The following is a 23,281-nucleotide window of genomic DNA, read 5'->3' as shown; positions in this document are numbered from 1 at the left end:
CTCATGCAGCACACTCAGATTTCGGATGTGGATATCTTGGCAATATGCGAGAATTTGTTAGCTGAACGCTGCATTTGCCATAATTAATTCCGATTGCACATGCAAACGTTGCGCATACGCCGCGTAGACGGCCACAAAAACAACAACAAACAAAGTTAAGTGGAAGTGTGTGTGTGTGCAGCTGACTTATGCTTTGAGGCGCATTTGACACGCCCATTTTGAAGCTGCCCATGTGGGAGTTGTTGCTGTTTATCTAGCCTGGGAAGCTGTTGATGGGCTTGTTGCTGTTATTGCTTCGGCGGCTGCTGCTGCTGTCGATGCTGATGTTGATGTGTTTTGACTTGTGCGCTGATTTACGGCCCAGCGCCTGCCGTGCAGCAATTTGTTTGGCTGCCACGCAGCAGAGGGGCGGAGAGGCAGCGGGGCAGCGAGTCGGTTGCAGAGGCAGCCAAGGCCAGGCCGGGCCAGGCACAAATTAACGCGCCAGTCGCCACATAACTTGCCGTACGCATAAAACATGTTAAGTAATCAATTGCTGATGTGCAGAGGCGGCCGCAGAACGTGCACTCTAGACCCGGCACCAAGTGTTCATTGCCAATGCCAAAGGCAATGCGGCTGACCATTTTAAAGGGCAACAAACACGTGCAACTGCTGCTGCTGCTGCTGCTGTTGCTGCCAGTTGTTGTCGCTGGCAACTTCAAAGTATCCTGCGGCATAATGCGCTTAATAAACCATGAATCACTGTCCAAGCGGCTGTCAGGCGGCTCCGACTGCCGCGTCGTCGGGGCAGCAACATTGATTTTGTCACGACGCAAACACTTTAAAAGCAACAATTGCTAAAGTGCGCGAGCTGCGTCCAGTAAATGATGTGCGCATGTGATAAAGGGCCCGCAAACGAGCCACGGCTTGCTCCAGCAACAACATCCACAGCAACAGCAACAACTACAGCTATAAGCCCTAGTCCCAGTTGGCAGTTGTTCAGAGTTCAGGTTCAGTACCAGCTCAGGCTCTGGCTGTTGCTTGTTTTGGTCGCCTTGTCGTCGCTTGAGTGGCATAAAAAACGGCTTGCACTTGGACTTGAGAGCTGCGCTGTTTTAGTTTGAGTTTCAGTTTGAGTCTCTGGGCCTTGGGCTCCATGGGGGCTATCAACATTCTCAGGTGCGCCGGCGCAGCCTTTGTTTGGCCAATGGGCAACTTTTGTCAGCTTCTTTAGCTGGCCAAAAATTGTAGTGCCGTCTGCTTAGTTGTTGTTGCTGTTGTTTTTGTTTCTTCTGTTTTCTGTATGCTGCTTGCGTTTTGGCCACAACCCTAAGCCCATCATCCAAGCTAGTTAAGTTGTTAGCTGCCCTCGAGCACCAGGCAGCAGGCACCAAGCAGCACAGCCTCAATTCCAAACTCCCAATTGCACAGTTGTATGCAAGTTCCCTTTGCCAACCAGCCAGCCAGCCAGCCAGCTAGCCAGGCATCATTAATCAGCTCGGGTTCATCAGCGGCAACATGGTTCATTAGCTTTGGTTAGTTGTTGCTGCTGCCGCGGCTGCTACTGCTGCTGCTGCTGTTGTTGCTGCCGTTTGCTGTTGCTGCCGTGCCCGTTTGGCGGCCTCCTGTCGACGATTCTAATCATAAGGCACCGGCAGCGGTTGCGGTTCAGCATTCGGCATTCGGCATCGGCGTCGTCTGCCATCACGCCAGTCGCCAAGTTAATTGGCTAGAAGTTTTACATAGACGCAACTGCAACTCCCAACAGCAACATTGGCGGCAAAATCTGAAACATCGTACCAAACTTTACGTATGCTGTTGCCCATGTTGTTGGTATTGTTGTCGTTCAGCTTATTTGGTAGCAAAGTCTGCAACAGCGACACATTATCAACATGCTCATGCTGATGTTGCAGCTTCAATTCCCGCTGCTTATTGTTGCTGCTGCTGCCGATTGTGCCTTATGCATATTTACATGTTGCCCAAGCCTAGCCGAGGCTCTTTGGCAGTGATCTTGTCGGAACGAGTGCCACGTCTGATTAGCTTGACAGTTTCCAGCAGCGTTTGCAGCTACTGTTAGCTTTGCGCATCGTGGGAAAAACATATCGCATACAGCTTGGCTAAAGGTTTACCGCAAGCAATTGTTTCGATTTAGATAAAAGACTTTATTTAGGGACTCTAACTAGCACATCGAACAAATCAACCGCTCTCACTCTCTCTCTCTCTCTCTCTCTCTCTCTCTTTCTCTCCTTGTTGTCCTACCTACTCACTCTCGCTCTTTAAAACATCGAAGTTCTATGCGATTTTCATGAGGTCTAGTAAGGCTTAAGGATTTTGATAATTTGGGCGAATAAGTGAGAAAGACAAGTTATAGACCAAATAGAAATACATTTAAACATGCATTACACAGGAAATATCGGACCTGTTATAGATTGAGTTTCATGGCATTAATCGGGCTGGTCAGACTGGCCAGGCGCACCTTGGATACGGGCAGCGTGCGTACATCCGTGGGCATCATTGACAAATCATGTTGGCAACTGTTTGATGCTGCCAACAAGTCTATCAAAACTTGACAACATTTGCATCTGGTTGCTGGTTGAAGCTCGGCTCAGCAAGACAAGATCATATTTATGTGTGTAAAACCAGACACAGACCGGCTACTGTTGGCATGGGACCTGGCGTGGACGCTCGGCCTGGTGTGGACTACTGTGTGTAAGCGGCGGCGGCGGCGACAGGATGCATAAAATTTATGAAACAACGACGCCTTTTGCGCACATAATTAAATCAGACAAAGCGCAGCTCATGTAAATCCAGGGAAACTGGCCCAGCCCACGGAGGCAGAGACTCAACCGGATGCGGTGCAAGAAATGCAGCTTGACTATTTTTAATTACCACTGTCAGTGGCAAAGGCAACAAACAGCTGCTGCACTCAATCTCTGCGCAAAAGTTGCATCTGTGCGGTGTGGGGTTGCTGCCTGGCACTGTAATTGTTATAGTTTGTCAAGTGGGGCTGGAGCTGAAGCTAGCAGCTTCGGGGCTGGGATTGAGATTGAGGCTGCGGCTGGGGCTGGGGCTAGTCGCAGGCATGCGAATCAATTACATATTACTGCGCCGGTTGGCAATCGACGTCGCGTCGTTGGCGATTAACTGCAGTGACTTTACCTGTTCGTTGCGGCCAGCGACGCTTTCATTAAAGTGCAAATTATGACTTGCCAGTTCCGCCAGGTGTTGGCCTGGCCTATTTGTCTTTAGCCGGCTCAGATGCGACTACCAAGCCGCCCTTTTGTATATAAAGTTATCAACGCCATCGTCATTGTGCGATTATTACCCGCTGCTGTTGCTGCCGCTGCTTTTACGACATTAATTACCGCTCTTCTGGCTTTCAGAGATTTATAAATAAATTTATAGGCCAACAATAAAGGCAACTGGCGCTAACAGCTTTGGTTTAGTCATTTTATACATACATATAAATATAACCATCAGCTATATGAACTTGGCATTCACAAACTATAGCTAAGGAACATTTGTACTTTAGGTCTAAGTTATTTATTCTTTAAAACTTAAAGCCCGGCTTAGGCACATTTGTAACAGTCGATCGCCTCCGTAAAATAGATGTGGCAATCCAATATCTCGTGCACTTTTTCCTGTATGTTCGACTCGATCTCATTGTACGCCATGTGCCAGCGACAACAGCTGGCGCGTTTGGCTTTGATGAGGCGGCACAGGTACTTCATGACCTCGTAGACTTTGTCCATTTTGTTCTCTTCCACCAAATAGCAAATGTTCATGTACATTAAGTCCACATCGGCTGGTTTGGGCACCTCCTCCGATTTGACCCACGTGGCCAGCATATTTTTATAGTTGGGATCCACAAACACATTCTCATGTTGCGTAGGCTTGACAGGTTGCTTGGCAGCCGGCGCCACAACATCCGGCGCAGGAGGAACTTTTGATATTGTATTATTTGCTGTAAGATACTGTAAGATGGCGGGATGCATATGCTGTGGCAGCTCCTGTACATAGTTAGCCACAATTTGATCAGCACGACAGACGCGCTTCTTGTGCTTGGCCAAGGCCGCCTTCGAAGTGGAGGGCTGCAGGTCGCTCTCATTTAAATCACTTGCAGTAGGACACGCAACACGCATCGACGGTGGCGGCGGTGGCGGTGATGACGAACGGGATCTGGAACGTGAGCGCGATTTCCTCTTCTTTTTGTTAGATTTTTCCTCGTGCTCTTTGGCTTGGATGTCTCGTTTGCCGTGCACGGTGCTCTTGGTCATGCGCAAATACTCCTCCGGATAGCAGAGTATCTCTCGTCGTATTTCGTCTGGCAGCTGCGCCAGAACATCCACATCAAACTGTGTGATGGCTGGGGGGGCAAGAGGCGGCGGAGCGTACTCGCTGCAAACAATTGTATCTCCTGACGGAATGGCCTGAATACCCGTTTTCTTAGCCGTTGGGGCGTTCTTTAACATTGTGAGAACATTTACTTCTGGCGGCTTCGCTTTCTTTTCCACTGGCTGCTTGCGTGGCTCCGTTGGTGGCACCACAAGCGATTCATTCTCATCGCAAGCTGTTGATATTCCCACCGGAATGGGCTCAAAATCAGATGACTTCTTGTTGGCTGCTGCGCTCTGCAACATGCTAAGGACACTCACGTTTGCCGACTTTGCTTTAGTCTCCACTGGCTTCTTGATTGACACTGCTTCATTGAGAGTTTTTTCTGGGGTGACAAAATCTGTCAATTTTGAAACAAATGACAAAAGAAATTCGGCCTACCCTTTTGCTTTTCAGACATCTTGAAAAACATATTCTTGATGACGTTCTCCTTTTTCGAATCGACTATATCATCCAGCTTGCCTAAATGTATGCCAATGCCACGCAGCTCATGTGGCGGGAAGCCGGACTCTTTCATCAGCTTAAGCACATTTGACATAATTATTTCAACATCGTCGGTGCTTTGCTTGAGAAGCGAAGACTTTGTTTGATTGTCACAGACACCGTGACCCATAAATTTGGATGTTTCAACAGGTGCCTCTGCAGCACGCACCATCAGCTTCAAGGTTATCAATTTGGTCTTGCGCTTGATCTCGATGAGACGGCTGTGCACTTCGATGCTAAGCTGCTGTATAAACTTTTCCAGCTCCTCGTTCTTGGTGAAACGTATGCCGTAATTGACCTCAGCAGAGACAGATTTGCGTTGCTAAAAGAAAAGTGGATATATTATGGATAGTAAAATAATATGGATACAAAAAGTCTCACCTGTTCATAGACTAGAGGACGTGGATCAATGCCACGACAGTTTTGGTATAGTGTTTGTGCCATTTTCTTGCCCAGTAGCATTTCCAGGCGCACCAGCGATACCAACTGAACATCCGCGCATGTGATTAGGCCTGCCTGATTGAGCTTATAGGTCATGCTGCTGCCCACACCAGGTAGGACATCTAACGCAAAGGACGCCATATATTTGGCCGCATCATCAGTGTCCAGCAGATGCTGTCCATTGGGCTTGGCCAGCTTGGTAGCCATGCGAGCCAGCAGTCTGTACACGTGAGTAATAAGTTCCCAATTCAGTTACTCATGCGGCTATACTTACTTATTGTCACCCACTCCCGCGGAGCAAGGACAACCAGTTATATCACGCACCTCCTGGCGCAGATGTGTCACAAACGTCATAACATCGACTTGTAGTTCTTGCAACAAATCCGTCAGATCAACAAACATTTCATCGCAGCTAACAGCTTCAATATTGAGCGTGTACTGGGCCACAGTATCATACAGAGCAAAGGCCACCTGAAATGACAGGCATTAATTATCAGAAAGCCTGATACGTTAACCAAACGCGATGCTTACCTCGCGATAGCCCTCAAAGTCGTAAGGGATAGTTTTCAGGTCGGGGCACAGCTTGAGCGCCTGGCCAACAAACATGCCATTCTTAATGCCTTTTTCGCGCGCCTCGTAGCTGCATGAAGCAATCTCCGACAGCGACATTTTCTTTTCAAATCCATAGCGCACCTTGTCCGCTCGAATGTTGTCGTGCTTTTGGTGCTCAAAGCGTTGGGCAAACAGCTCCTGTTCAACTTGACGGTCAGCTTGAGGATGTACGGGCACATCGGTGGCTGCGCTTCCACCTTTGGAATGTGTTACGGCAAGGGGCAGGCCACGCAGCTCTGGATGCTTCCGCAGGCCCACAGATACAAAGAAACAGTCCATATCAATATGCATAACATAACGTTTCGGAGTCGTAATAGGAATATCTGACTGCTTGCAACCTAGTTGTGAACGGAGTTCGGTGCGCTTCACAAACGATTTGTTTCCATGCGCCTGACGCAACTCGCAAACATATTGCTTGAAACCGGAACCGAGCGTTGCAATATGATGCAGACGCGAGTTTTTGTAGAACTCACTGAGGAACGCTGGGTCGACGGCAGTACGTGCACTGTTGCTGGTACTGGTCGTCGTAGTGGTCACATTGGTCACAGTGGATGAGTTTTTGTCGGGCGAAGTGGCCACAGCCTGCTGTAGCTCCTTGAGTATGCCACCCAGGGCGCTCTCAAGGGTTCCCGATCCTTCGGACACTGTTGAATCGTTGTTTTTAGCCTTCCCAAAATTTAGACGCGGCTGCGTCGTTTTTTGATTGGTATACAACAAATACGGCTTGTAGTCGACAATACGCTTCTGTTGCACACAATCAACTACCCATTGGGCACTAATTATCCGGCTGGTGTCCATTTTACGAACCTTCACATCAGGCAAATTGGACGCTATGATGAAATTCGTGTGCGAGCGTTCATAGTGATGAAATGTGCCGCCATGTACCATCATAATACGCTTGAGTTCGTCGGCTGATGGATTGGTCAGGCCATTGACAAAAATTGAAATGCCATCAAAGAGATTTGACTTGCGAAATGGATCGCTAGCGGCCGCAAATTGCTCCTCGAGCTTTGCCTTTTTCGCTTCAAAGTATCCACCCTGCGATAGTCATTTTAGACGCTGCTTTAAATTGTTTGCTTTTCTTTAACTTACCCAATCGCTAAATCCATTGTCATCTTCGCGTGCCATCGCAGCGCGCTACCAAAATTGGATAGCCAAAAATTTAAAACTCAGAACCAGCGTAAACTTGTCCGATAAGTACCTGTGGCTGGATAAAAACCCGATAACCGATGGTTTTTTTTATTCGATATTTCAATAAGTGGCAACACTTTCACGTTTAGTGCTGGTAAACAGACAATTGGTATTGTTTTTATTTGCCTCCGGCTTTATAGTTTGTAAAATGTGGAAATTTGGTCAAAATCAGATGAACCAAAGTCCGCAAGGTGGCGGGGGACCAAACATGATGCCAATGGGTGGCTTTATGCAGGGAGGAGCAGGCATGCACATATCGCCACAACAACAACAACAGCACCAAATGAACATGATGAGCGGTGGTGGACCGGGAGGACCCGGTAGCATGCAAATAAATCCCAATGCAGGTTCTGGTGGTGGACCGCCTGGTCTAATGCAAGGCATGGGCATGTCGCCGCAACACCAGATGCAGCAACAACACCAAATGATGCAAGGCGGCGTCGGCGTACCAATGTCAAATATGCCGCAGCAGCAAGCGAATGCAATGCAACAGCAAATGATGGGTCCACAGCAAGGCGTGGGAATGGGTAGCGGTGGCGGCCCACAGCAACAACCGAATATGCCTCAACAACAACAACAGCAACACAATCCAGGCACAAGTGCAGCTGGCGGAGGTGGCGGCGGCAACAATATGCTGGCAATATCTCAACCGAATCCGCACAAGGAAATCAACATAGTACAGCTTTCGCGCTTGGGCCAAGAGACAGTGCAGGATATTGCATCTCGATTCCAAGAGGTCTTCTCGGCACTAAAAAACATACAACCTACATCTCACAGAGACAATAACACGGAGAAAAAGGTTCAGGAATACTTTCGCACTATTCGGCTGCTTTTCAAACGGGTGCGCATCATCTATGAGAAGTGTAATGATGCCGGCATGGATTACATGAACGCCGAAAGCTTAATACCCTACAGGGATGAGCCCGATCCGCGTATAGAGCCCTCGCAATGTGACGAATATCGAAAGGTTTTGCAAGAGAACCAGGAGCTCATCGAAACTGTGAAGCTGAAAAACCGACAATTAAGAGAGATTATTGATAGAACGCGCATAATAATATGGGAAATTAATACTATGTTGGCGATGCGGCGTTCCTAAATCCCAATATTTTAATCAATTCCAAACTATTGTTTATTTATGTAAATGTAATAAAAGAAACACACAACAAATATTTGTTTGACTTGATTTCGGCGCTTACCAACACTGCCAATTTGTGTTGCTGTAGAGAATAAGCAGTTTGTGTTTGTACGCGAAGACGGCGACTCAGTTTCTCATTTGTGCAAAATAACAAGCAAATAACAATTTTAATAGTTTTCTTTGAGTGAAATTGAACTAAAACAACAACATCATGGCGAAGATGGCATTTCAGCATCAGGCCGGCACGGCTATGGAATGTTTGAGCGTAAGTTGTAAATTTCAGACACACACATGAACAGGTAGCAACAGCGTTATTCCTGTATGTGGGTGCGTGTGTGTGTGTGTGTGCGTGTGTAATTCGTGTTCGTGAAATTGGGTCGCATATCATAGAGATGCATCATAAACAGACTTTCACACTGTTACCCAGCTATTATTTATGATGTTTCCCGCGATAGATACCCATAACGCTCCACAAGGAAAAGGACTACGACCAGGAGGGCAGAGAGATATTGAAGTGTGGCTTTAAAATAGGTGGCGGAATCGATCAGGACTACAAGAAGAGCCCACAAGGCTACACGGACTATGTACGTATTATACATTGGATGTTCTTATATACTAATCGACCATAAAACCGCTCCAGGGCATATACGTGACGGAGGTGCACGAAGGTAGTCCAGCTGCTCGAGCTGGTCTACGCATACATGACAAGATACTGCAATGCAACGGCTACGACTTCACAATGGTCACCCATAAAAAGGCAGTTAGCTATATACGAAAAAACCCGATACTTAATATGCTAGTAGCACGCAAGGGTGTCACATCCACATAATTGCATTGGCTGGTCCCCAAATTCCATACAAGCAGCAGCATTCAAGCGGTATATAAATTTACTATCTAGTACTTCACTGCCTCTCATTGCTAAGGATCTCTAATTAGCGCTCTTTGGAAACTACTCGAATACTTATTTATATATATATAAGCATATATACTTAACTTCACATTATGCATATCGCGCACATATTTAGCTATATTCGTAACAAAACATTGATGCATATGTGAATGTAGCAGTAGAAAAGCTTCTTGTTAAATTTCTGTTTCTTTGTCTTGGCTTAAGTTAATAGCTAAAGTCCCCCAACTAGGTTGTTATATTCTCCGCTCGTTGTACGATTTTCCAAGAAACCGTGTAAAGAAATTGCCAAAACTAAAAGCCACATGCAACAAACAAAATATACAATATGTTAACATAAGCCAGGTTCAACAACGGGCTGAATTTTTGCACGATTTCTAAAGCAACAGAAAATGTATAGAACAAATTTCTCATGTACATTCTCAGCCCGTATTGAATAGTGAATCACACACGTAAATATAAACAATTTTGTACTTTTATACACCTGTCAAATATATACGAATGTATGTATGCAACAAGCCACAGCTTTTATACAATCAGCAGCATTCCAAAAACACGCAAAGTTGTTGAAAACTAAATATTACATAATTGTGATAAATGCCGTTACTTGTGCAGATGTGTTTTTTTTTTTAAATATGTATACACATTTATTAAGTATTTTTAAAATCAGTTTTTAAATGTTTAATTGCATTGAATAAATGTTTGCCTCTAGAAGCAGTTACCTTGAATTTGACCTTCACCTTGCAGTCGCACTGCAGCGACAGCTTATCATTGTAAAAATGTCGGAAGGTGCAGCTTGTTGTTTTTTATTACAATGTACTTTGGGTTTACACATGCACACATCAAATTTTGTAACATTTTGCACTTAAAGTCTCACAAACAAATTATAAACAACTAGTTGTACGCTTTTTGCTAATTAGAATAATTACAAATAACTGAAGTTTGAGGAGCGGTTGAGGAACTTGTCGAAAGAAGCAGTTGATAACAAAACAGGATAGCAGAAAGAACGTGGCACGTTTACGGAACGACGACCTTACCACGTAGAAGGCAAGAACGCATCAATATGAGAAACTGCCTGAAACTATTTATTGGCATAACCATTGGGATTCTGACTCTGCCAGCGCCACGTGTCCTCGCACATTTTATCAATGCCGCGTGTCGCCTTCCAACCGAGCGCACGATATGCCAATTGAGCGTCCGCATAGCAAGTGGCTACGTCTCCTGAACGCCGATCGACCAGCTCATAGTTGACCTTCTTGCCGGAGGCACGTTCGAAAGCATGCACCAGCTCCAGCACAGAGCAGCCAACGCCGGTGCCCAGATTATAAGCAAAGAAGCCTGTTTCAGCAATGTTGCGCAGCTTGTCCAGGGCCTTGACATGACCCTCAGCCAGATCCACAATGTGTATGTAGTCACGTACGCCAGTACCGTCCTTGGTAGGAAAATCGCTGCCGTAGACACTAAGCTTTGGACGACGGCCAACTGCCACCTGGGCAATGTAGGGCATTAGATTGTTGGGCTCGCCATTGGGATCCTCGCCAATGCGACCGCTTATGTGGGCGCCCACGGGATTGAAGTAGCGCAACGAAACAACTGCCCAACGCTGCCAATAGAAAACGATTAGTTTAAAGGGAACAAGGACATGAGTTACGGATTGGTCATACCTTATCTGACTTGCACAGATCCTTTAGTATTTCCTCTGTGAAATATTTGGTTTTGCCATAGGGTGATGTGCAATTGCCTGTTGGATGCTCCTCAGTAACAGGCAAAAACTTGGGTTCACCGTAAACGGTAGCGCTCGAGCTGTACACAAATTTGAACACATTGTTATCGGCCATGGCCTCCAGCAGGACATTGGTGCCCGTCATGTTGTTGTGGTAGTACTGCAGCGGTATCCGACAGGATTCGCCCACAGCCTTGAGCGCCGCAAAGTGGGCAACCATGTCGATTTTGTGCTAAAAATAGAAACAGTAGCTAAAGATTAGTATAATGACAATCAGATTGTCGCCGCATCGAGTGCAACGTCAATGTTGACGCAGTCGCTTGCCAGCACACCAAGTTATGTGACCGAGGTCACGCCCATGCCTCAGCGATCGTTGGCGCGGGGCGCACCGCAAGTGTGCGCCAGCTGAGTAAACAAACGTTGAGCGCTGATAGCGTTAGCAATTGTGATAAGCAAGATGGAATGGTTGGCGTATGAAATGTGCCACATATATCCAATTCATCAACATGCTGGCGATTTGCTGACGTGCCACTTTGGCTACTAAAACTCACCTCCTGGAAGACGGAGCGCACTTGCTCGCGATCTGTGATGTCTACGCGATAGAAGTGAACCTTTTTGCCGGTTATTTCCTGCACACGACTCAGTGCCTCGGGCAGCTTTGAGGCACCTCCGCTGTAGGCATTGCACAGATTGTCCACACAGATGACATTGTAGCCAGCGTTCAGCATTTCCAGAACTGTGTGTGAGCCAATGTAGCCCGCGCCACCCGTAACTAAGACAGTTGGTGGTGCCATTTTCGAACCGTACGCTGCAAGCTTGTACTAAAGACTGCTCTGGAGCTGGAAAGTGAAAATTGGGCCAAACTGAGCGAAATTCTTATTGACGTCACCAAAATTCTCCACGCACACGTACATGCATGGGCAGAGTTCTAGTTAACGGTGCTTGCCAACGTGTGTATTTGTGTGTGCCACTCACCTCAGTACACGATAATTACTTGGCTGACTGGCTGGCTGCGTCTACGTTGAGCAGCTGAATCACTTGGCTAGCTGCTGATATACACACGTTGCTTCTGCCGCTACCCTTGAAATCGAATGTTTTATTTAATGTTTTGTTTAAAAAAAAAAACACACGCACAAGGCATGGGCTGCTAATGGTGATGCCGACGCTGTTTAGGAGGAGCTTGGAGCTGGTTAAAGATCGCTGACCTCTCTCTCTCTCGCTGTCTGTCTCTCTTTTTAAGTGCGTCTAAATCTGAACGCTTCTTCTGTGTTTTGTGTGTTGTTATCGTAACTCGTTTCTTGCACTTGTCGTGTCGTCTTCGCACGTTCATTCATTCATTTGCGGGCCTCCCTACTTAAGCACTTGGCGATTTTTGTACGTCTGTTTTGCTGGGCGGTTTGCTCGCAACTGATTTCTGTTGTTGTGCCGTCCGCTTTTAACTTGTATTTCCGCTCCGTATGCTTGGCTTATCAACTCGCTTTTTATCAATATGAACACCAATGCAGCCAGCGCTCGGTAAGCTGCAACTGCTGGTTGCCGCTCTTTCTATATATGCCTATTGACATGCTTATCAATAATGCTCATTTATGAAACAATTAAGGCAGGAGCAGAGAATAAACTCGCACTCACAAGACCGCTCTCTACTATTATCAGCAAAAAGTAAACAATTATGACGTTGGCGTTGCCACACCAGCACTCCGCGTTATCGATAACTTATCGATATGCTGCCACAGTGCGATAAACAACTACGCAGGCAGCAAGCAAAAAAATATGCATTAAGTTATAATTAAGCAATTTCCATTTAAATTAGTAAAAAGTTAGTCAAGCCACAATTAAATCATGGCATCCGCAACGGTAAGAAATGTATGTATGCCACACTAACAACTAATGCGCAGAAGGTTCGTCTGCAACCACCACAAAAACCAGACAACGTTAAAAACTAAGAGCATCTAACCGCATCCAAGCCCAAAGGCTGTGACTAAGTTGCAAACATAAACTAACTAAATGCTTTGCACAGGTGCCATTGCTAGACGATGATACGATACCTTTTGGGGAGGAGGACGAAATGCGCGATCCCAGCACTGCGGCCCAGAAATACACGTAAGCAATAAGAGCGTAAAATGTGTGTATGCGTTGCGTTAACCTGCGTCTGCTGCTAGGCATCCGTATGTCACCTTCTTTCACCTGTTCTTCCGCGGCGCATCAATCGTCATTTACATGTTCTGCGGCTGGTTCAGTGACTCCTTCATCACTAGCTTTGTATTCGTTGTGCTATTTCTATCCGCCGACTTCTGGACAGTGAAGAATATATCGGGCAGACTTCTGGTCGGACTGCGTTGGTGGAACTATGTTGATGACGATGGCAAATCGCATTGGGTGTTCGAGTCGAAAAACGTAAGCCATTTCCAAATATAAAATAGAAATTCAACGATGTGACAAATGTAACGCAGTCTCCATCCTACCAGAGCCGTATCAACAAGCACGAGCAGCGCATATTCTGGTTGGGGCTAATTCTCTGCCCGTTGTTTTGGGGTCTCTTCTTTCTGATGGCATTGTTTGGACTGAAGTTCAAATGGCTGTTGTTGGTCATGATTGCCATAGCACTTAATGCGGCCAATCTCTACGGATATATCAAGTGTAACTATGGTGCTAGCAAAGATTTGAACAGCGCCGCCACCGACTTTGTCAAAACGCAATTCTTTAAAAATGCAGTCGACATGATGACCAAACCCAGTGGGGCACCTCCACCGACCAATGTGCGCCCAACTGGCGTTGTCTGAACGTGAATGCAAGCCTTCTTGCCAACATAAGCTGCGGCGCATTCCAAAGAGTATGTAGAGTTTATGGTCGTTTTCTGTGTAACATATGTAAAACTTAATTTAGCATTAACTTTTCTTACATTTACGTTGCTTTTTATTGAGTAAAGAACATATGTATGTATTGAAATCTTTTTAACAACTTGTTAAATGGAATACATCAAGTTTCCCCTAGTAAATTTTAGCCAAACAAATTCTTTAAACATTACAATTTCGCGCCGTTTCGAAATACGGTAACGCCAAAAATAATATTGTTACTTTTCGTATTTTGTGTTGGTTCCATATGCGGTCACATTGAACTTACGAAACTGCCAACCTACTTCAACATAAATGTCAACTCCTTACTTGCTTATCGATTAATTAAGTGTACATCCCTAGGACATTAGCCATTGTCGGAAAATTTTTTCTTCGCTTACGGCTTGTTCTACAGTTGTGAAATATAAATCTAAAAAATAAGTGCAATCTCATTGCGCAAACGTTTCAAACAAAAAACTTAAAGTGTGCTATTTTCCGTACAATAATACAAAAGGTAAGCGGAGTTATATTGTGCTGTATTTAAGGCAAAATGTGTGTTGCTACCAATATCGATTATTTGCCGCTGTCGACGCCGGCGCCTGGTGCGACGTGCTAATAACAGGGTGCTTCGCTAGACAGGAAAAAAAAAGCAAAAGCTAGTGTGAATATTCTGTGCTTTAATTTGTGTTTATTGTGTGCATGTTTGTTTGCTTTCATAGCAAAATGCGTGGTCGCGGCAACTACATTCCACGAGGAGGCGGCACAATGCGTGGCGGCGGCGGCTACTACAACAACCGCAATTCCAGCAATTACGTGAACACGCGTACCCAGGGCAATTACCGGCCAAACAACGGACGGTATGAGAACAACTATCACAACAATCGATACAGTGGTGGCAACAATGCTGGTTCCAACAACGATCACTATGACAATCGCAACCGCGACAAGTTCAACAACCATCATAATTCGAGCACCGGCGGACGCTATGACTCCAGCTCCAGTCACAAGCGCAGCTATGTGAGTTAAGATAAACCCAAACATGAGCTCGTTTCTAAATCTTCTTTTTTCATCCGGGCGAACAGGATTCGTCACGGGATCGCAGCGATGACCGCAAACGTCCGCGTCAAGACGTAAGTTTATTTTTGACCCTACCAAAAGTTAATGTGCCCAAAAAAAAAAAATGAAAAGTTTTCAGGTTACTTAAGACATTTGCATCTGTACTGCGGTCATTGTATGTGTAATTTTAATGAGTTTCCAAATATTTATAGCACTATTTGTGAAGTTTTAACACCGGATTCTAGAGCGTAAACGGAAATTGCACACATAAATAGTTGTGCACTCAAAGTAGTCAGAGAAAAAGACTTTGAGAACGCAAGAACTCAATTTATATTGCATATATATTTTATATATTATAAATAGCAGCAGCAGCTACGCATATAGCAAAGATTTTGCCACAGCGATCGAGATATATACATATATGCATATATATATATATTTTATATGCATAGAAAGTGCAGTCATGGCTGCGATCGAACCTGAATCAAAACATGATTGAGAGCGCGCATTGTGTGTCTATACCCTATATAATATGTATATCTTACTGCCTGTAACAGCAGACAATGTCTCCGTTCCGACAACAGATATCTATACCTATAAATATATACAATTAACATGTATATTTGTATAATCAATCCATCTAAATAGCTAAAAGTATAAGGTTTGTTCATCATGCTACTACTACTACTACACACACTTGCTACAGGATAACGATTATTGCATTTGAGATAACCCAATTTATATAACTATATAAAAGTATAAATATATATAGCAATTCTTTATCATCCACAAACAAGAAATTTATATGTATATCTACCTATGTATTCGAATATCAAATCAAATCAAAACAAAAAACAATGCTCCTCTACACTCCTTCCTACTCATCAATCGTCATAGGATTACCGTCGCACGTCCTCGTCAAATGATCACAATGATCGTCCATCGTCGTCATCGCAGAATATGGGCTCATCGTCGTCCAGTTATCATCAACGGAACAGCACCGGCGGTGGTGGCGGCAGTTCTAGCTCGTATCGGCCACGCGATGATTCGGGCAGTCAGCGACATCAGCGCGAGTCGTCAATGGGCCCGCCGAAGCGTCCGCTGTTGCGCAGCGTTGCCGGCACCAATTATATATCACGTCCGCGGGGCTCAATGTCCATACGCGGCGGGATGATGCGCAACAACATGCGTGGCGTTGGCAACATGCGGATTGTGCGGCCGCGAATCAACGAATCCAATGATCTGCGCACCATGCGCCGCCAACTGCTTTATGCTCAGCAGAAAGATCGCGCACGTCTGCTCAAGATCCAACAGCTGAAAAGGTAATTAGTAAAAAAAAAGTATTACAAACAAAAAAAAAGAAAAGTCGTCCAGTATATAGCGCATTTCGCTTTCCTGTGTGAGGCAGTTATGAAATTCAAGGCCGATGATAGTTTAAAGCACATACGCCATGCGCCATTGAAAGGCGACGGGCTCCAATTGAAGAGAGCATCAAATACATTTGGCTATATGTTACCAATATGAATATGTGATATGAACACTATGACTATTTTATAATAATAATATGCCACATATATGAGTGAGAAGTCCGAGGTTAAGAACTATTATTGGCTAAATTGACAAATTGAAAGGCTTATTTAAGAAACCATTCTTATATCGAGATACTAGAGATTGAGATCTTCGCATATCTTGTAAACAGTTGTCACTGTATCTATAATCTTGTAGAGAATCAATTCAGACTACGACACCCGACACACTATGACAAAGTATTTGTTAGCTTACATCTTAATATATGTGTACTTACCACAACAATTTGCATTTGCGACTCCCCCCTTCACTACAAATATCAAAAACAAATCAAACAAAAAAAAAAACAAAAAAATTCAATTCGAATTCCATGTATAGCTCGTTGCGACGCCAACGCCAGGGAGGGAACAGCAGCGATAATTCTAGTGACGATAATGATGACTCTGATAACGCTGACAAGGAGGACGATTCTGATAAAAAAAAGAAGAAAAGCAATGACGATGATGGCGAAGACGATGGCAACGACGATAAAGATGGCGCCGATGGGGAGGAGAAGAAGAGCGAAACGACTAAAAAGTCGCCAAACAAGAAGCGTAGCACCAAAACGGCAACCGAAGATGCCGAGGGCAAGTCCAACGATGATAAGGATAAGGATGAGGACGATGAGCAGGAGCACGGCGATGGCCATGAATCGGAAAAAAAGAATGCCAAATCTGTTGGCTCCGATGATGATGATGATGAGGAGGCCAAGGGCAAGACCGATGAGTCCGGTGATGCCGATAAGCCCAAAGAGAAGGGCAAATCATCGAGCACAGCCGAAAAGTCGACAGGTAAGAAAAAAGACAAGGACGGCGATGACAAGGAGTCCAAATCAAAGAAATCGTCCAGCAAAAAGGAGCGCTCTTCGCGCAAGGACAAAGATGAAAGTGACGATGAACGCAAAGAACGACGCACCACCTCCACGTCCCGTCATCGCGACGATGACCATAACAATCTGCGCAAGCGTACTTTCATCAAGCTCACCTGTGTCCACTGTCACATCAAGTGCGTTACCTTTAAGGTAAGTGGAGAGGGACCTATCAAATCAAAATCGATGCACCTATCAAATATATATCAATAAGTATATTTAAACAATTAGCTTATACCTATATTGATATGTTCGACAGGAATACCACTATCATTTGAACTCGCGTACTCACAAGAACTCGATGCGTACAGTCGCCTTGCGTCAGCGTGCGGATTTACAGCGCATGCGCGCTCGTCAACGCACCACACAGCGCGAGATTGAGGAGAATAGCAAGGAGGAGTATGAGTCCCGCTATTGCCGGCTTTGCCGTTTAGCCTATCGACAGCCGAAGAACCTGCATCAGGCATCGGAGCATCACAAGACTATCAAGAAGTTCTTGATGCCGTACTGTGGCTCTTGTCACTTGGCCTTCAAGAATGCTATGCTCTATGAGAACCATCGCTGCTCGCTGGAGCACATAAGAGTGAGTTTTGAACGAAATAGGATTTCCTGTTGCAATATTTTTTAACGGTACACACTGTCAACAGAATAAGGCGCGTAATGACGAGTCTGGATCGGAGGACAGCGTTGATGAGCGTGAAATTGATTTGAACAAATTCCTTACCGTCGATTCGGTGGGCGAGATCGATGACGATGTCATGGATGCTGATGTTGATGCAATGTTGCTTGAGGCCGAAACAGCACAGAAGAGCACCGACGAGGAGACGCGCAAGCGCGGCCTTATCGGCCTGGACTTCATCAAGGCTGTGGAGGCATTCTATTGCGAATTGTGCAATCATTACTCGCCCAAGCTGGGTGACGATACCTTGGACGCGTATACAAAGAAGCATTGCCTGCAGCACTTGCATATAAAGAACTATTTGCGCCACAAGGATGAGACCGAAAAGTCCAAGTCCAAATCAGATGCGGGTGATGACGATGACGACCATGAGGTCGATGAGGAGGGTAACAAGATACCCAAAGATACTGACGAAGCTGACGCCGAAGAGGACATTGAGATGGACGGCAAAGAAGAGGAAGATGAGGAATATGAAGGCGAGGATGCTGATGAATCGCACGATGAAAAACTGTGGGAAGAGGTTGACAAGGATTTGGGTGATCTGTTGGCCGAGGTTGAGCCATTGGGCCACGAAGAAGAGGAGGAGGAAGATGAGTCTGTGCTGAATATTGACATCGAAAGGTGAGCTGGGTTTATTTGAATACCCATCTATACAACCTATAATGGGCAACTATTATTGCAGTGAGAAGAACAAGCTTAAGGATGTCAAAGATGAAACAAATGGTAATGTCGAGGAGGCGCCAAAAGAAACCAAGCCGACAGCTACAAAGGCGGCAGATAAAAAATCAACTACAGCAATAACAACACCAACAACAACAACAACCACAACGCCTAAAGCAGCACCTGCTGCAAAAAAAGAGGCGGCAGCGCCCAAAAAAGCAACGCCCAAAGCGACCGTGACCAAGGCCAATCGACCCGGCCCAGCCTCAACGAAACGCCAGGTCTTGGTCAGTTTGAAGCGCACTTCAGCGGCGACCATCAAGGCGGCCACCAAGTCTGCGGCCGACTCGAAATGAGCCCGATCTGTCCACAAACCAACCATACACACATAGATAACTGCAATGACCAAAACCCAGTGATTTGGCTGCAGCAAAACAACAACACCAACAACAAAAACAAAAATACACATTTGAAATTCAACTTTTACATGCACGTTCAAAAGAAACTCCACACAACAATGTGCTACTTGTGCACGAGGCATGTTTAATAAACTTTTAGACATAAAATTAACTAAACAAACCACCTGGCGCAGCATATGGAGCACTCTTTTAGTGTACCTTTCCAAGAGCCGTGGCCTTTCTAAACTTCAGCACCAAACAATGAGCCAGCGAATTGTGTCTTATCCGCCAATTTGCTGGGCATTGCAGGGCAGCCGTCGTTAGAGAGCAAGAAAAGGCAGTTGCTTAATTTGATTAAGTGGATTTTCTGGTGCGCCACCTTTTTATCGGATGTATTTATTAACCTTGTAGACGACGAGTGTGCTGCTGGTTTTTATTTCCGACCCAAAAAGACAATGCGGTGGCAATGGCAACTCGAAAGGAAAGCACATTTCATTTCATAATTTTTCGCCAAATTAACTTTCACTGCATGTCACGTAGGATCGTTGTGGATGGTGGTGCCGCAGATGTGGCAATGTCTTTGCATGTGCCACACATTACACAATGTGCCCCTCAATATGCGTTAATATGGGGGGGCCTCCTTTCTCGCTCTCATGCGGTTGCTTCCTTTTTATTAAATCAGCAAGCGCCGTCAGACAATGTCAAGTTTTGATTTGATTATTGCAGCCAGCGGCTGCACTTTTGATATGCTGCCGGCTGGCTGGCTGTCCACTTGGCTGCAGCCAGCATCTGCGGCTATGTCGTTAATCCCTGACAATCGCTCATTCGGCGCTTTGGTAAATTGCATTCAAGCTGTGTCGCGAGATTTATGCGCGCATTGTTCTGTGCCACAAATCCGGTTTTTATTTTTATTTTTTTTTTCTATTTGCCGGCTTCACGAGTGTGGAGAGCCCGTTACTATTAACATTTAATCTGTGGCTGCGACTTGTTTATTTTTGTTTCGAGTTTTTTTGTTGCTTTATTTTTGAGGCTTTTGGCGCTTCTATTAAGAAATTTGAAGGGGCTTTTTGTTTTTGTTTTTCGATCTTCCTGTTGTGCAGCTTGTTTTTTGCACTTTGCCACATTTTAAATGCCAAGGTGGTGGCTTGTTGGCCGAATCAAGTTTCCTAGATAGCCGCAACAAAACAAAAAAATGGTTTTTGTTAAGTTACGCATTTACCGCTGGGCATTGACATTTCTCATGTGTACTTAAAAATAGTTGTTTAATTAAATCATTTGGCGACTCCATTGAAATGTCACTTGAATGTGGCCAATTCGCAAAGACAATGTTTTCTTGTGCGGGTGAGTGCCTAATTGCTGGTATTTAAGCAAATGCTTTGTTTTGCACATTTTCACATCGTTAAGTATATGTTTTGGTTTTTGTGTGTGTGTGTGTTTTTTTTTTGTTTCTAGCTTTTTCTTGTAAAAAACCTTGGCACTCAAAAGCTGGAATTTGCATACATTTACGTGTATTCAAAATGATATCTGTTGTCCAAAATGTTGGTAATGATTTGATTGTACAATCAACGGTTTTGTAACGCAAGGTCTTAACTTTATGTCATTGTTTTTCTTTCTTTTTAAAATGAACGAAAATTAGCCGCTGGCAATGACTGTTAAAATGGCAACAGTGTTGTCAAATGACAGACAACAAGTGTGAAAATGGCACAAATATCGATAACGATTTCTAGGTTTCGCAATTCGAATTAGTAACGATTATCCTTGCCCATTCACAATGGTCTTGCATACCCATGTACAAACATACACACATACAAACATAGTTAATTTTAACATGCCCATTCTTATTGGAATGCTTAATGCTTAACTGTTATGTGTGAATATTTCACACGACTCTTTGGCAGCCTTGTCGCTTATCAGCCGGCACGTTAATGGAAAAGAACTTAATTGTTGTGTGACTACCACAAAACTATGGCCAGCAGCTGGCCGAGCTTTGGGTAAATCCCTAATACCAAATTGGTATAGCAGATTTTCAATGATTTCATTTTCCTTACATAAACAAATTCATAGTATGTAGGTATTTCCCCATATATACGTGCATAGAAATTCGCAAGTTCCGCCTCAGTTTTACTTGGACTTGCATAAAAATGTTACATCAGACGGCAGATATGTAGTTTTTGGCACGCAATTTAAAACAGCACATGAGATATGGATGTGTAGATCTCCGCATAGATACCGTAAGGGCGGTGCCGGTGCGAATAAATAGTATACTACGACAAGATCTAATTAAAGCCAACCAGGTGCAGCTGCATCTGGGAAAGATGCGGCCAGCACTTGAAGAGTATATATACTTAGTATATCTGTGTGCCTGTTTTGTTTGTCATATTTTTGCATGCCTCATTCATTCTTCTCACGCCCAAAATGTAAATGAAGTCGTTTGGGGTAAGCCGCAACGTCGAAGCCCCCTGGTGGAATGCGGGGAGGGGTGGGCGGGGCCTTCTGGGGCTTATTGCTAATGTTAAGCCAAAGACGAGTTTACATGCTTCGCTAGTTGCCGCTGTCAGCGGTCTTTGTAGTGTGAAAATCTTTTTTATTTTATTTTTATTTTTTTTGTGTGTGTTTTTATTTTCTATGATTATTTTTCGACACTCGGTGTAGCTAATCGCAGTCGTCATTCATAACTGCCATTGTACATGTGCATTGTTCGGGCCCGTTGATGTTTTTGGGTCTAAACTTTGGTTTTCTTTTATTGCCAACGCTGTGGGCATCGGTATTTGGGCTGCATTTGCTGCAAGCTCAGTTATTGCAACGCTTTTCTGATTTCTTTTATTAAGTTAAAGTCACAGATTCATTGTGCAATCGGACTCTAATGCCCAACTCTCTTTCAACCAAACCACGTAGTATGTAAATATTCACCTGTGCTTTTCTATGCCCTCTGACGTCTTACGAGCTGGATTGCATATGGTCCATAAATCTATGCAAGGTCGCTGGCAACATGCTGGGATCGAGCTGCATCAAATTGCCTGCCCACAGCTCATTATCGGGCTGTGATGTGTGGATAAAGGCGCATTATAGCCAACATTAAAGCTCTGTTGATTTTAATGCAAGTGGAAAATCAACTGGCGGACCGTGCTGCACTTAAACTGGCCATTAATTGAACCCGTCCGGGCCTGTGTTTATGCGTTGAAAATGGCGAGAAATCGAAACACTTGGCTGCTGGCAGCCAAAATTAAAAACCAGGAAAACGCAAATCATATAACAATACGAGCCAAAAGTCAGACCAAAAATGATCGTGCCCCCGACCCACACATCATGTAATGCCAATCGCAATTGTCTACAGCTGACTGGACGCCACGCTCATTAGCAAATTATGTGCATACGAGTGTGCATAACGGCGTCTATGTGTGTGTGTGTATGTGTGTGTGTTTGTGTGTGGCCACGCTTCAGTGGAACTATCATAACCATAACCAAACCCGGACTTAGACTTAGAGATACAGATACAGATATAGCTAGATATAAGCTAAGATTCGAATTGAGGCACAGCCACAAATTGGGAGTCGTCTCTTTGGGGGGGGGGCTTAGCCTGCAATTCATGAATCACGAATTTGTTTATTTTTATGGCCGTTTTACGCTTGACTGGCTCTGAAATAAACGCTTTAACTTTAAGCCATATTAATTGTATTTAAATGTACTGCGGTAATAGCATAAACATAAATTAGAATGCGCCTTTTTATGCCTCGCCGTCGCTTTAATTAATGCAAAACAATTTTTGACGTTTATGATTTATGAGATTAGATAAAGGTTTCGGGTCTATTTCGATTTGGGCAACATCTGATAAATTAGACAGGCAGCTCCAAAGTCGAGCATTAAATGATATATATACCCTTTAATAAGCCGTTCCTAATTGGGTATATAAATAGACTTCAAATGAAGCCTAGAACAATTCTGTGCAGACTGCGCTCCGAAGTATGCAATAAAAACATTAACAATTTTTATTTGTGACACATTTTTTTTAGACCAGATCCAAGTTAAAAGAAAATATTTAAGCACAGTAACGATATTTATTACTCTAGCTACATATATTTAATGTACTTCATTCGGAAAATCTCTCGGAGCTTCTCTTAACCCTCCATACATTATGTCAATTACACTAAGTAAACTGACCCAATGGAAACTGCCATAAATTGTTTCAGATGGTATTTTAATAGTCAGTTAAATTATAGATACATTACCTGTAATTATTATTGCCGGCTATATCATTATCGTGTCATATAGCGGTAAAGCTAGACTGTAGACGATACGTTGAAAAACAATAACAAAAAGTTGCGACATATGTACATTTGACATATGCACGACGATTATG

At 44.4% G+C, this 23,281-nt stretch overlaps 6 protein-coding genes across 10 annotated transcripts; 4 read left to right on the top strand and 2 right to left on the bottom strand.

Annotated features, from left to right (window-relative positions):
- Positions 1–3,437: 3,437 nt before the first annotated feature.
- LOC115769723 (DNA repair protein REV1) lies at positions 3,438–7,099 on the bottom strand. The gene is made up of 6 exons (XM_030714655.1): positions 7,003–7,099; positions 5,830–6,948; positions 5,573–5,769; positions 5,239–5,518; positions 4,756–5,179; positions 3,438–4,699 (listed from the first exon to the last, which is right to left on the bottom strand). Exons 1-6 carry the CDS (start codon positions 7,036–7,038, stop codon positions 3,549–3,551), a joined length of 3,207 nt encoding a protein of 1,068 aa, XP_030570515.1. The 5' UTR covers positions 7,039–7,099; the 3' UTR covers positions 3,438–3,548.
- Positions 7,100–7,192: 93 nt separating this feature from the next.
- Positions 7,193–8,250, top strand: LOC115769727 (mediator of RNA polymerase II transcription subunit 30). Its single transcript, XM_030714659.1, has one exon. The coding sequence runs from the start codon at positions 7,250–7,252 to the stop codon at positions 8,195–8,197; it is 948 nt and encodes a 315-aa protein (XP_030570519.1). The 5' UTR covers positions 7,193–7,249; the 3' UTR covers positions 8,198–8,250.
- Positions 8,251–8,336: 86 nt separating this feature from the next.
- LOC115769729 (uncharacterized protein C45G9.7) lies at positions 8,337–9,850 on the top strand. Its single transcript, XM_030714665.1, has 3 exons — positions 8,337–8,501; positions 8,692–8,820; positions 8,877–9,850. Exons 1-3 carry the CDS (start codon positions 8,448–8,450, stop codon positions 9,063–9,065), a joined length of 372 nt encoding a protein of 123 aa, XP_030570525.1. The 5' UTR covers positions 8,337–8,447; the 3' UTR covers positions 9,066–9,850.
- Positions 9,851–9,933: 83 nt separating this feature from the next.
- Positions 9,934–12,496, bottom strand: LOC115769726 (UDP-glucose 4-epimerase). 2 transcript variants are annotated; one of them, XM_030714657.1, is made up of 5 exons: positions 12,001–12,496; positions 11,842–11,946; positions 11,418–11,705; positions 10,808–11,098; positions 9,934–10,746 (listed from the first exon to the last, which is right to left on the bottom strand). In XM_030714657.1, the coding sequence occupies exons 3-5, from the start codon at positions 11,658–11,660 to the stop codon at positions 10,225–10,227; spliced, it is 1,056 nt and encodes a 351-aa protein (XP_030570517.1). In that variant the 5' UTR covers positions 11,661–11,705; positions 11,842–11,946; positions 12,001–12,496; the 3' UTR covers positions 9,934–10,224. The 2 variants fall into 2 exon arrangements, with proteins under 2 accessions (XP_030570517.1, XP_030570518.1); XM_030714658.1 differs by having other exon boundaries at positions 11,842–11,941.
- A 102-nt stretch (positions 12,497–12,598) lies between these two features.
- Positions 12,599–13,802, top strand: LOC115769728 (uncharacterized Golgi apparatus membrane protein-like protein CG5021). 4 transcript variants are annotated; one of them, XM_030714662.1, is made up of 4 exons: positions 12,599–12,720; positions 12,884–12,966; positions 13,026–13,260; positions 13,317–13,802. In XM_030714662.1, the coding sequence occupies exons 1-4, from the start codon at positions 12,706–12,708 to the stop codon at positions 13,644–13,646; spliced, it is 663 nt and encodes a 220-aa protein (XP_030570522.1). In that variant the 5' UTR covers positions 12,599–12,705; the 3' UTR covers positions 13,647–13,802. The 4 variants fall into 4 exon arrangements, with proteins under 4 accessions (XP_030570522.1, XP_030570523.1, XP_030570521.1 ...); XM_030714663.1 differs by having other exon boundaries at positions 12,599–12,729; positions 13,332–13,802; XM_030714661.1 differs by having other exon boundaries at positions 12,599–12,729.
- Positions 13,803–14,072: 270 nt separating this feature from the next.
- Positions 14,073–19,105, top strand: LOC115769724 (uncharacterized protein DDB_G0287625). Its single transcript, XM_030714656.1, has 8 exons — positions 14,073–14,211; positions 14,417–14,714; positions 14,780–14,827; positions 15,651–16,075; positions 16,659–17,340; positions 17,447–17,770; positions 17,835–18,487; positions 18,549–19,105. The coding sequence occupies exons 2-8, from the start codon at positions 14,421–14,423 to the stop codon at positions 18,880–18,882; spliced, it is 2,760 nt and encodes a 919-aa protein (XP_030570516.1). The 5' UTR covers positions 14,073–14,211; positions 14,417–14,420; the 3' UTR covers positions 18,883–19,105.
- The last annotated feature ends 4,176 nt before the right edge of the window (positions 19,106–23,281 follow it).

The sequence above is a fragment of the Drosophila novamexicana genome, unplaced genomic scaffold (genome assembly GCF_003285875.2).
Source record: "Drosophila novamexicana strain 15010-1031.04,08,12 unplaced genomic scaffold, DnovRS2.1 tig00004554-arrow-pilon, whole genome shotgun sequence".
Lineage (NCBI taxonomy): Eukaryota > Metazoa > Arthropoda > Insecta > Diptera > Drosophilidae > Drosophila > Drosophila novamexicana.
Note: the sequence above shows the minus strand (reverse complement) of the source record. Positions and strands in the feature narration are given on the sequence as shown.

What these genes read in the sequence shown, in the direction of transcription:
- LOC115769724 (XM_030714656.1), top strand. Translation starts at nt 14,421, where the DNA reads ATGCGTGGTCGCGGCAACTACATTCCACGAGGAGGCGGCACAATGCGT. An exon ending in GCAAACGTCCGCGTCAAGAC is followed by an intron (nt 14,828 to 15,650) that starts GTAAGTTTATTT and finishes CAATCGTCATAG; the next exon opens with GATTACCGTCGCACGTCCTC. An exon ending in TCAAGTGCGTTACCTTTAAG is followed by an intron (nt 17,341 to 17,446) that starts GTAAGTGGAGAG and finishes TATGTTCGACAG; the next exon opens with GAATACCACTATCATTTGAA.
- LOC115769728 (XM_030714661.1), top strand. Translation starts at nt 12,706, where the DNA reads ATGGCATCCGCAACGGTAAGAAAT. An exon ending in ACTGCGGCCCAGAAATACAC is followed by an intron (nt 12,967 to 13,025) that starts GTAAGCAATAAG and finishes GTCTGCTGCTAG; the next exon opens with GCATCCGTATGTCACCTTCT. An exon ending in GGGTGTTCGAGTCGAAAAAC is followed by an intron (nt 13,261 to 13,316) that starts GTAAGCCATTTC and finishes AATGTAACGCAG; the next exon opens with TCTCCATCCTACCAGAGCCG.
- LOC115769729 (XM_030714665.1), top strand. Translation starts at nt 8,448, where the DNA reads ATGGCGAAGATGGCATTTCAGCATCAGGCCGGCACGGCTATGGAATGT. An exon ending in CGGCTATGGAATGTTTGAGC is followed by an intron (nt 8,502 to 8,691) that starts GTAAGTTGTAAA and finishes TTCCCGCGATAG; the next exon opens with ATACCCATAACGCTCCACAA. An exon ending in CACAAGGCTACACGGACTAT is followed by an intron (nt 8,821 to 8,876) that starts GTACGTATTATA and finishes AAACCGCTCCAG; the next exon opens with GGCATATACGTGACGGAGGT.
- LOC115769726 (XM_030714657.1), bottom strand. Translation starts at nt 11,660, where the DNA reads ATGGCACCACCAACTGTCTTAGTTACGGGTGGCGCGGGCTACATTGGC. An exon ending in TGCGCTCCGTCTTCCAGGAG is followed by an intron (nt 11,099 to 11,417) that starts GTGAGTTTTAGT and finishes TTCTATTTTTAG; the next exon opens with CACAAAATCGACATGGTTGC. An exon ending in ATCTGTGCAAGTCAGATAAG is followed by an intron (nt 10,747 to 10,807) that starts GTATGACCAATC and finishes TTCTATTGGCAG; the next exon opens with CGTTGGGCAGTTGTTTCGTT.
- LOC115769727 (XM_030714659.1), top strand. Translation starts at nt 7,250, where the DNA reads ATGTGGAAATTTGGTCAAAATCAGATGAACCAAAGTCCGCAAGGTGGC.
- LOC115769723 (XM_030714655.1), bottom strand. Translation starts at nt 7,038, where the DNA reads ATGGCACGCGAAGATGACAATGGATTTAGCGATTGG. An exon ending in GCGGGAGTGGGTGACAATAA is followed by an intron (nt 5,519 to 5,572) that starts GTAAGTATAGCC and finishes TCACGTGTACAG; the next exon opens with ACTGCTGGCTCGCATGGCTA. An exon ending in GATGTCTGAAAAGCAAAAGG is followed by an intron (nt 4,700 to 4,755) that starts GTAGGCCGAATT and finishes TTGTCACCCCAG; the next exon opens with AAAAAACTCTCAATGAAGCA.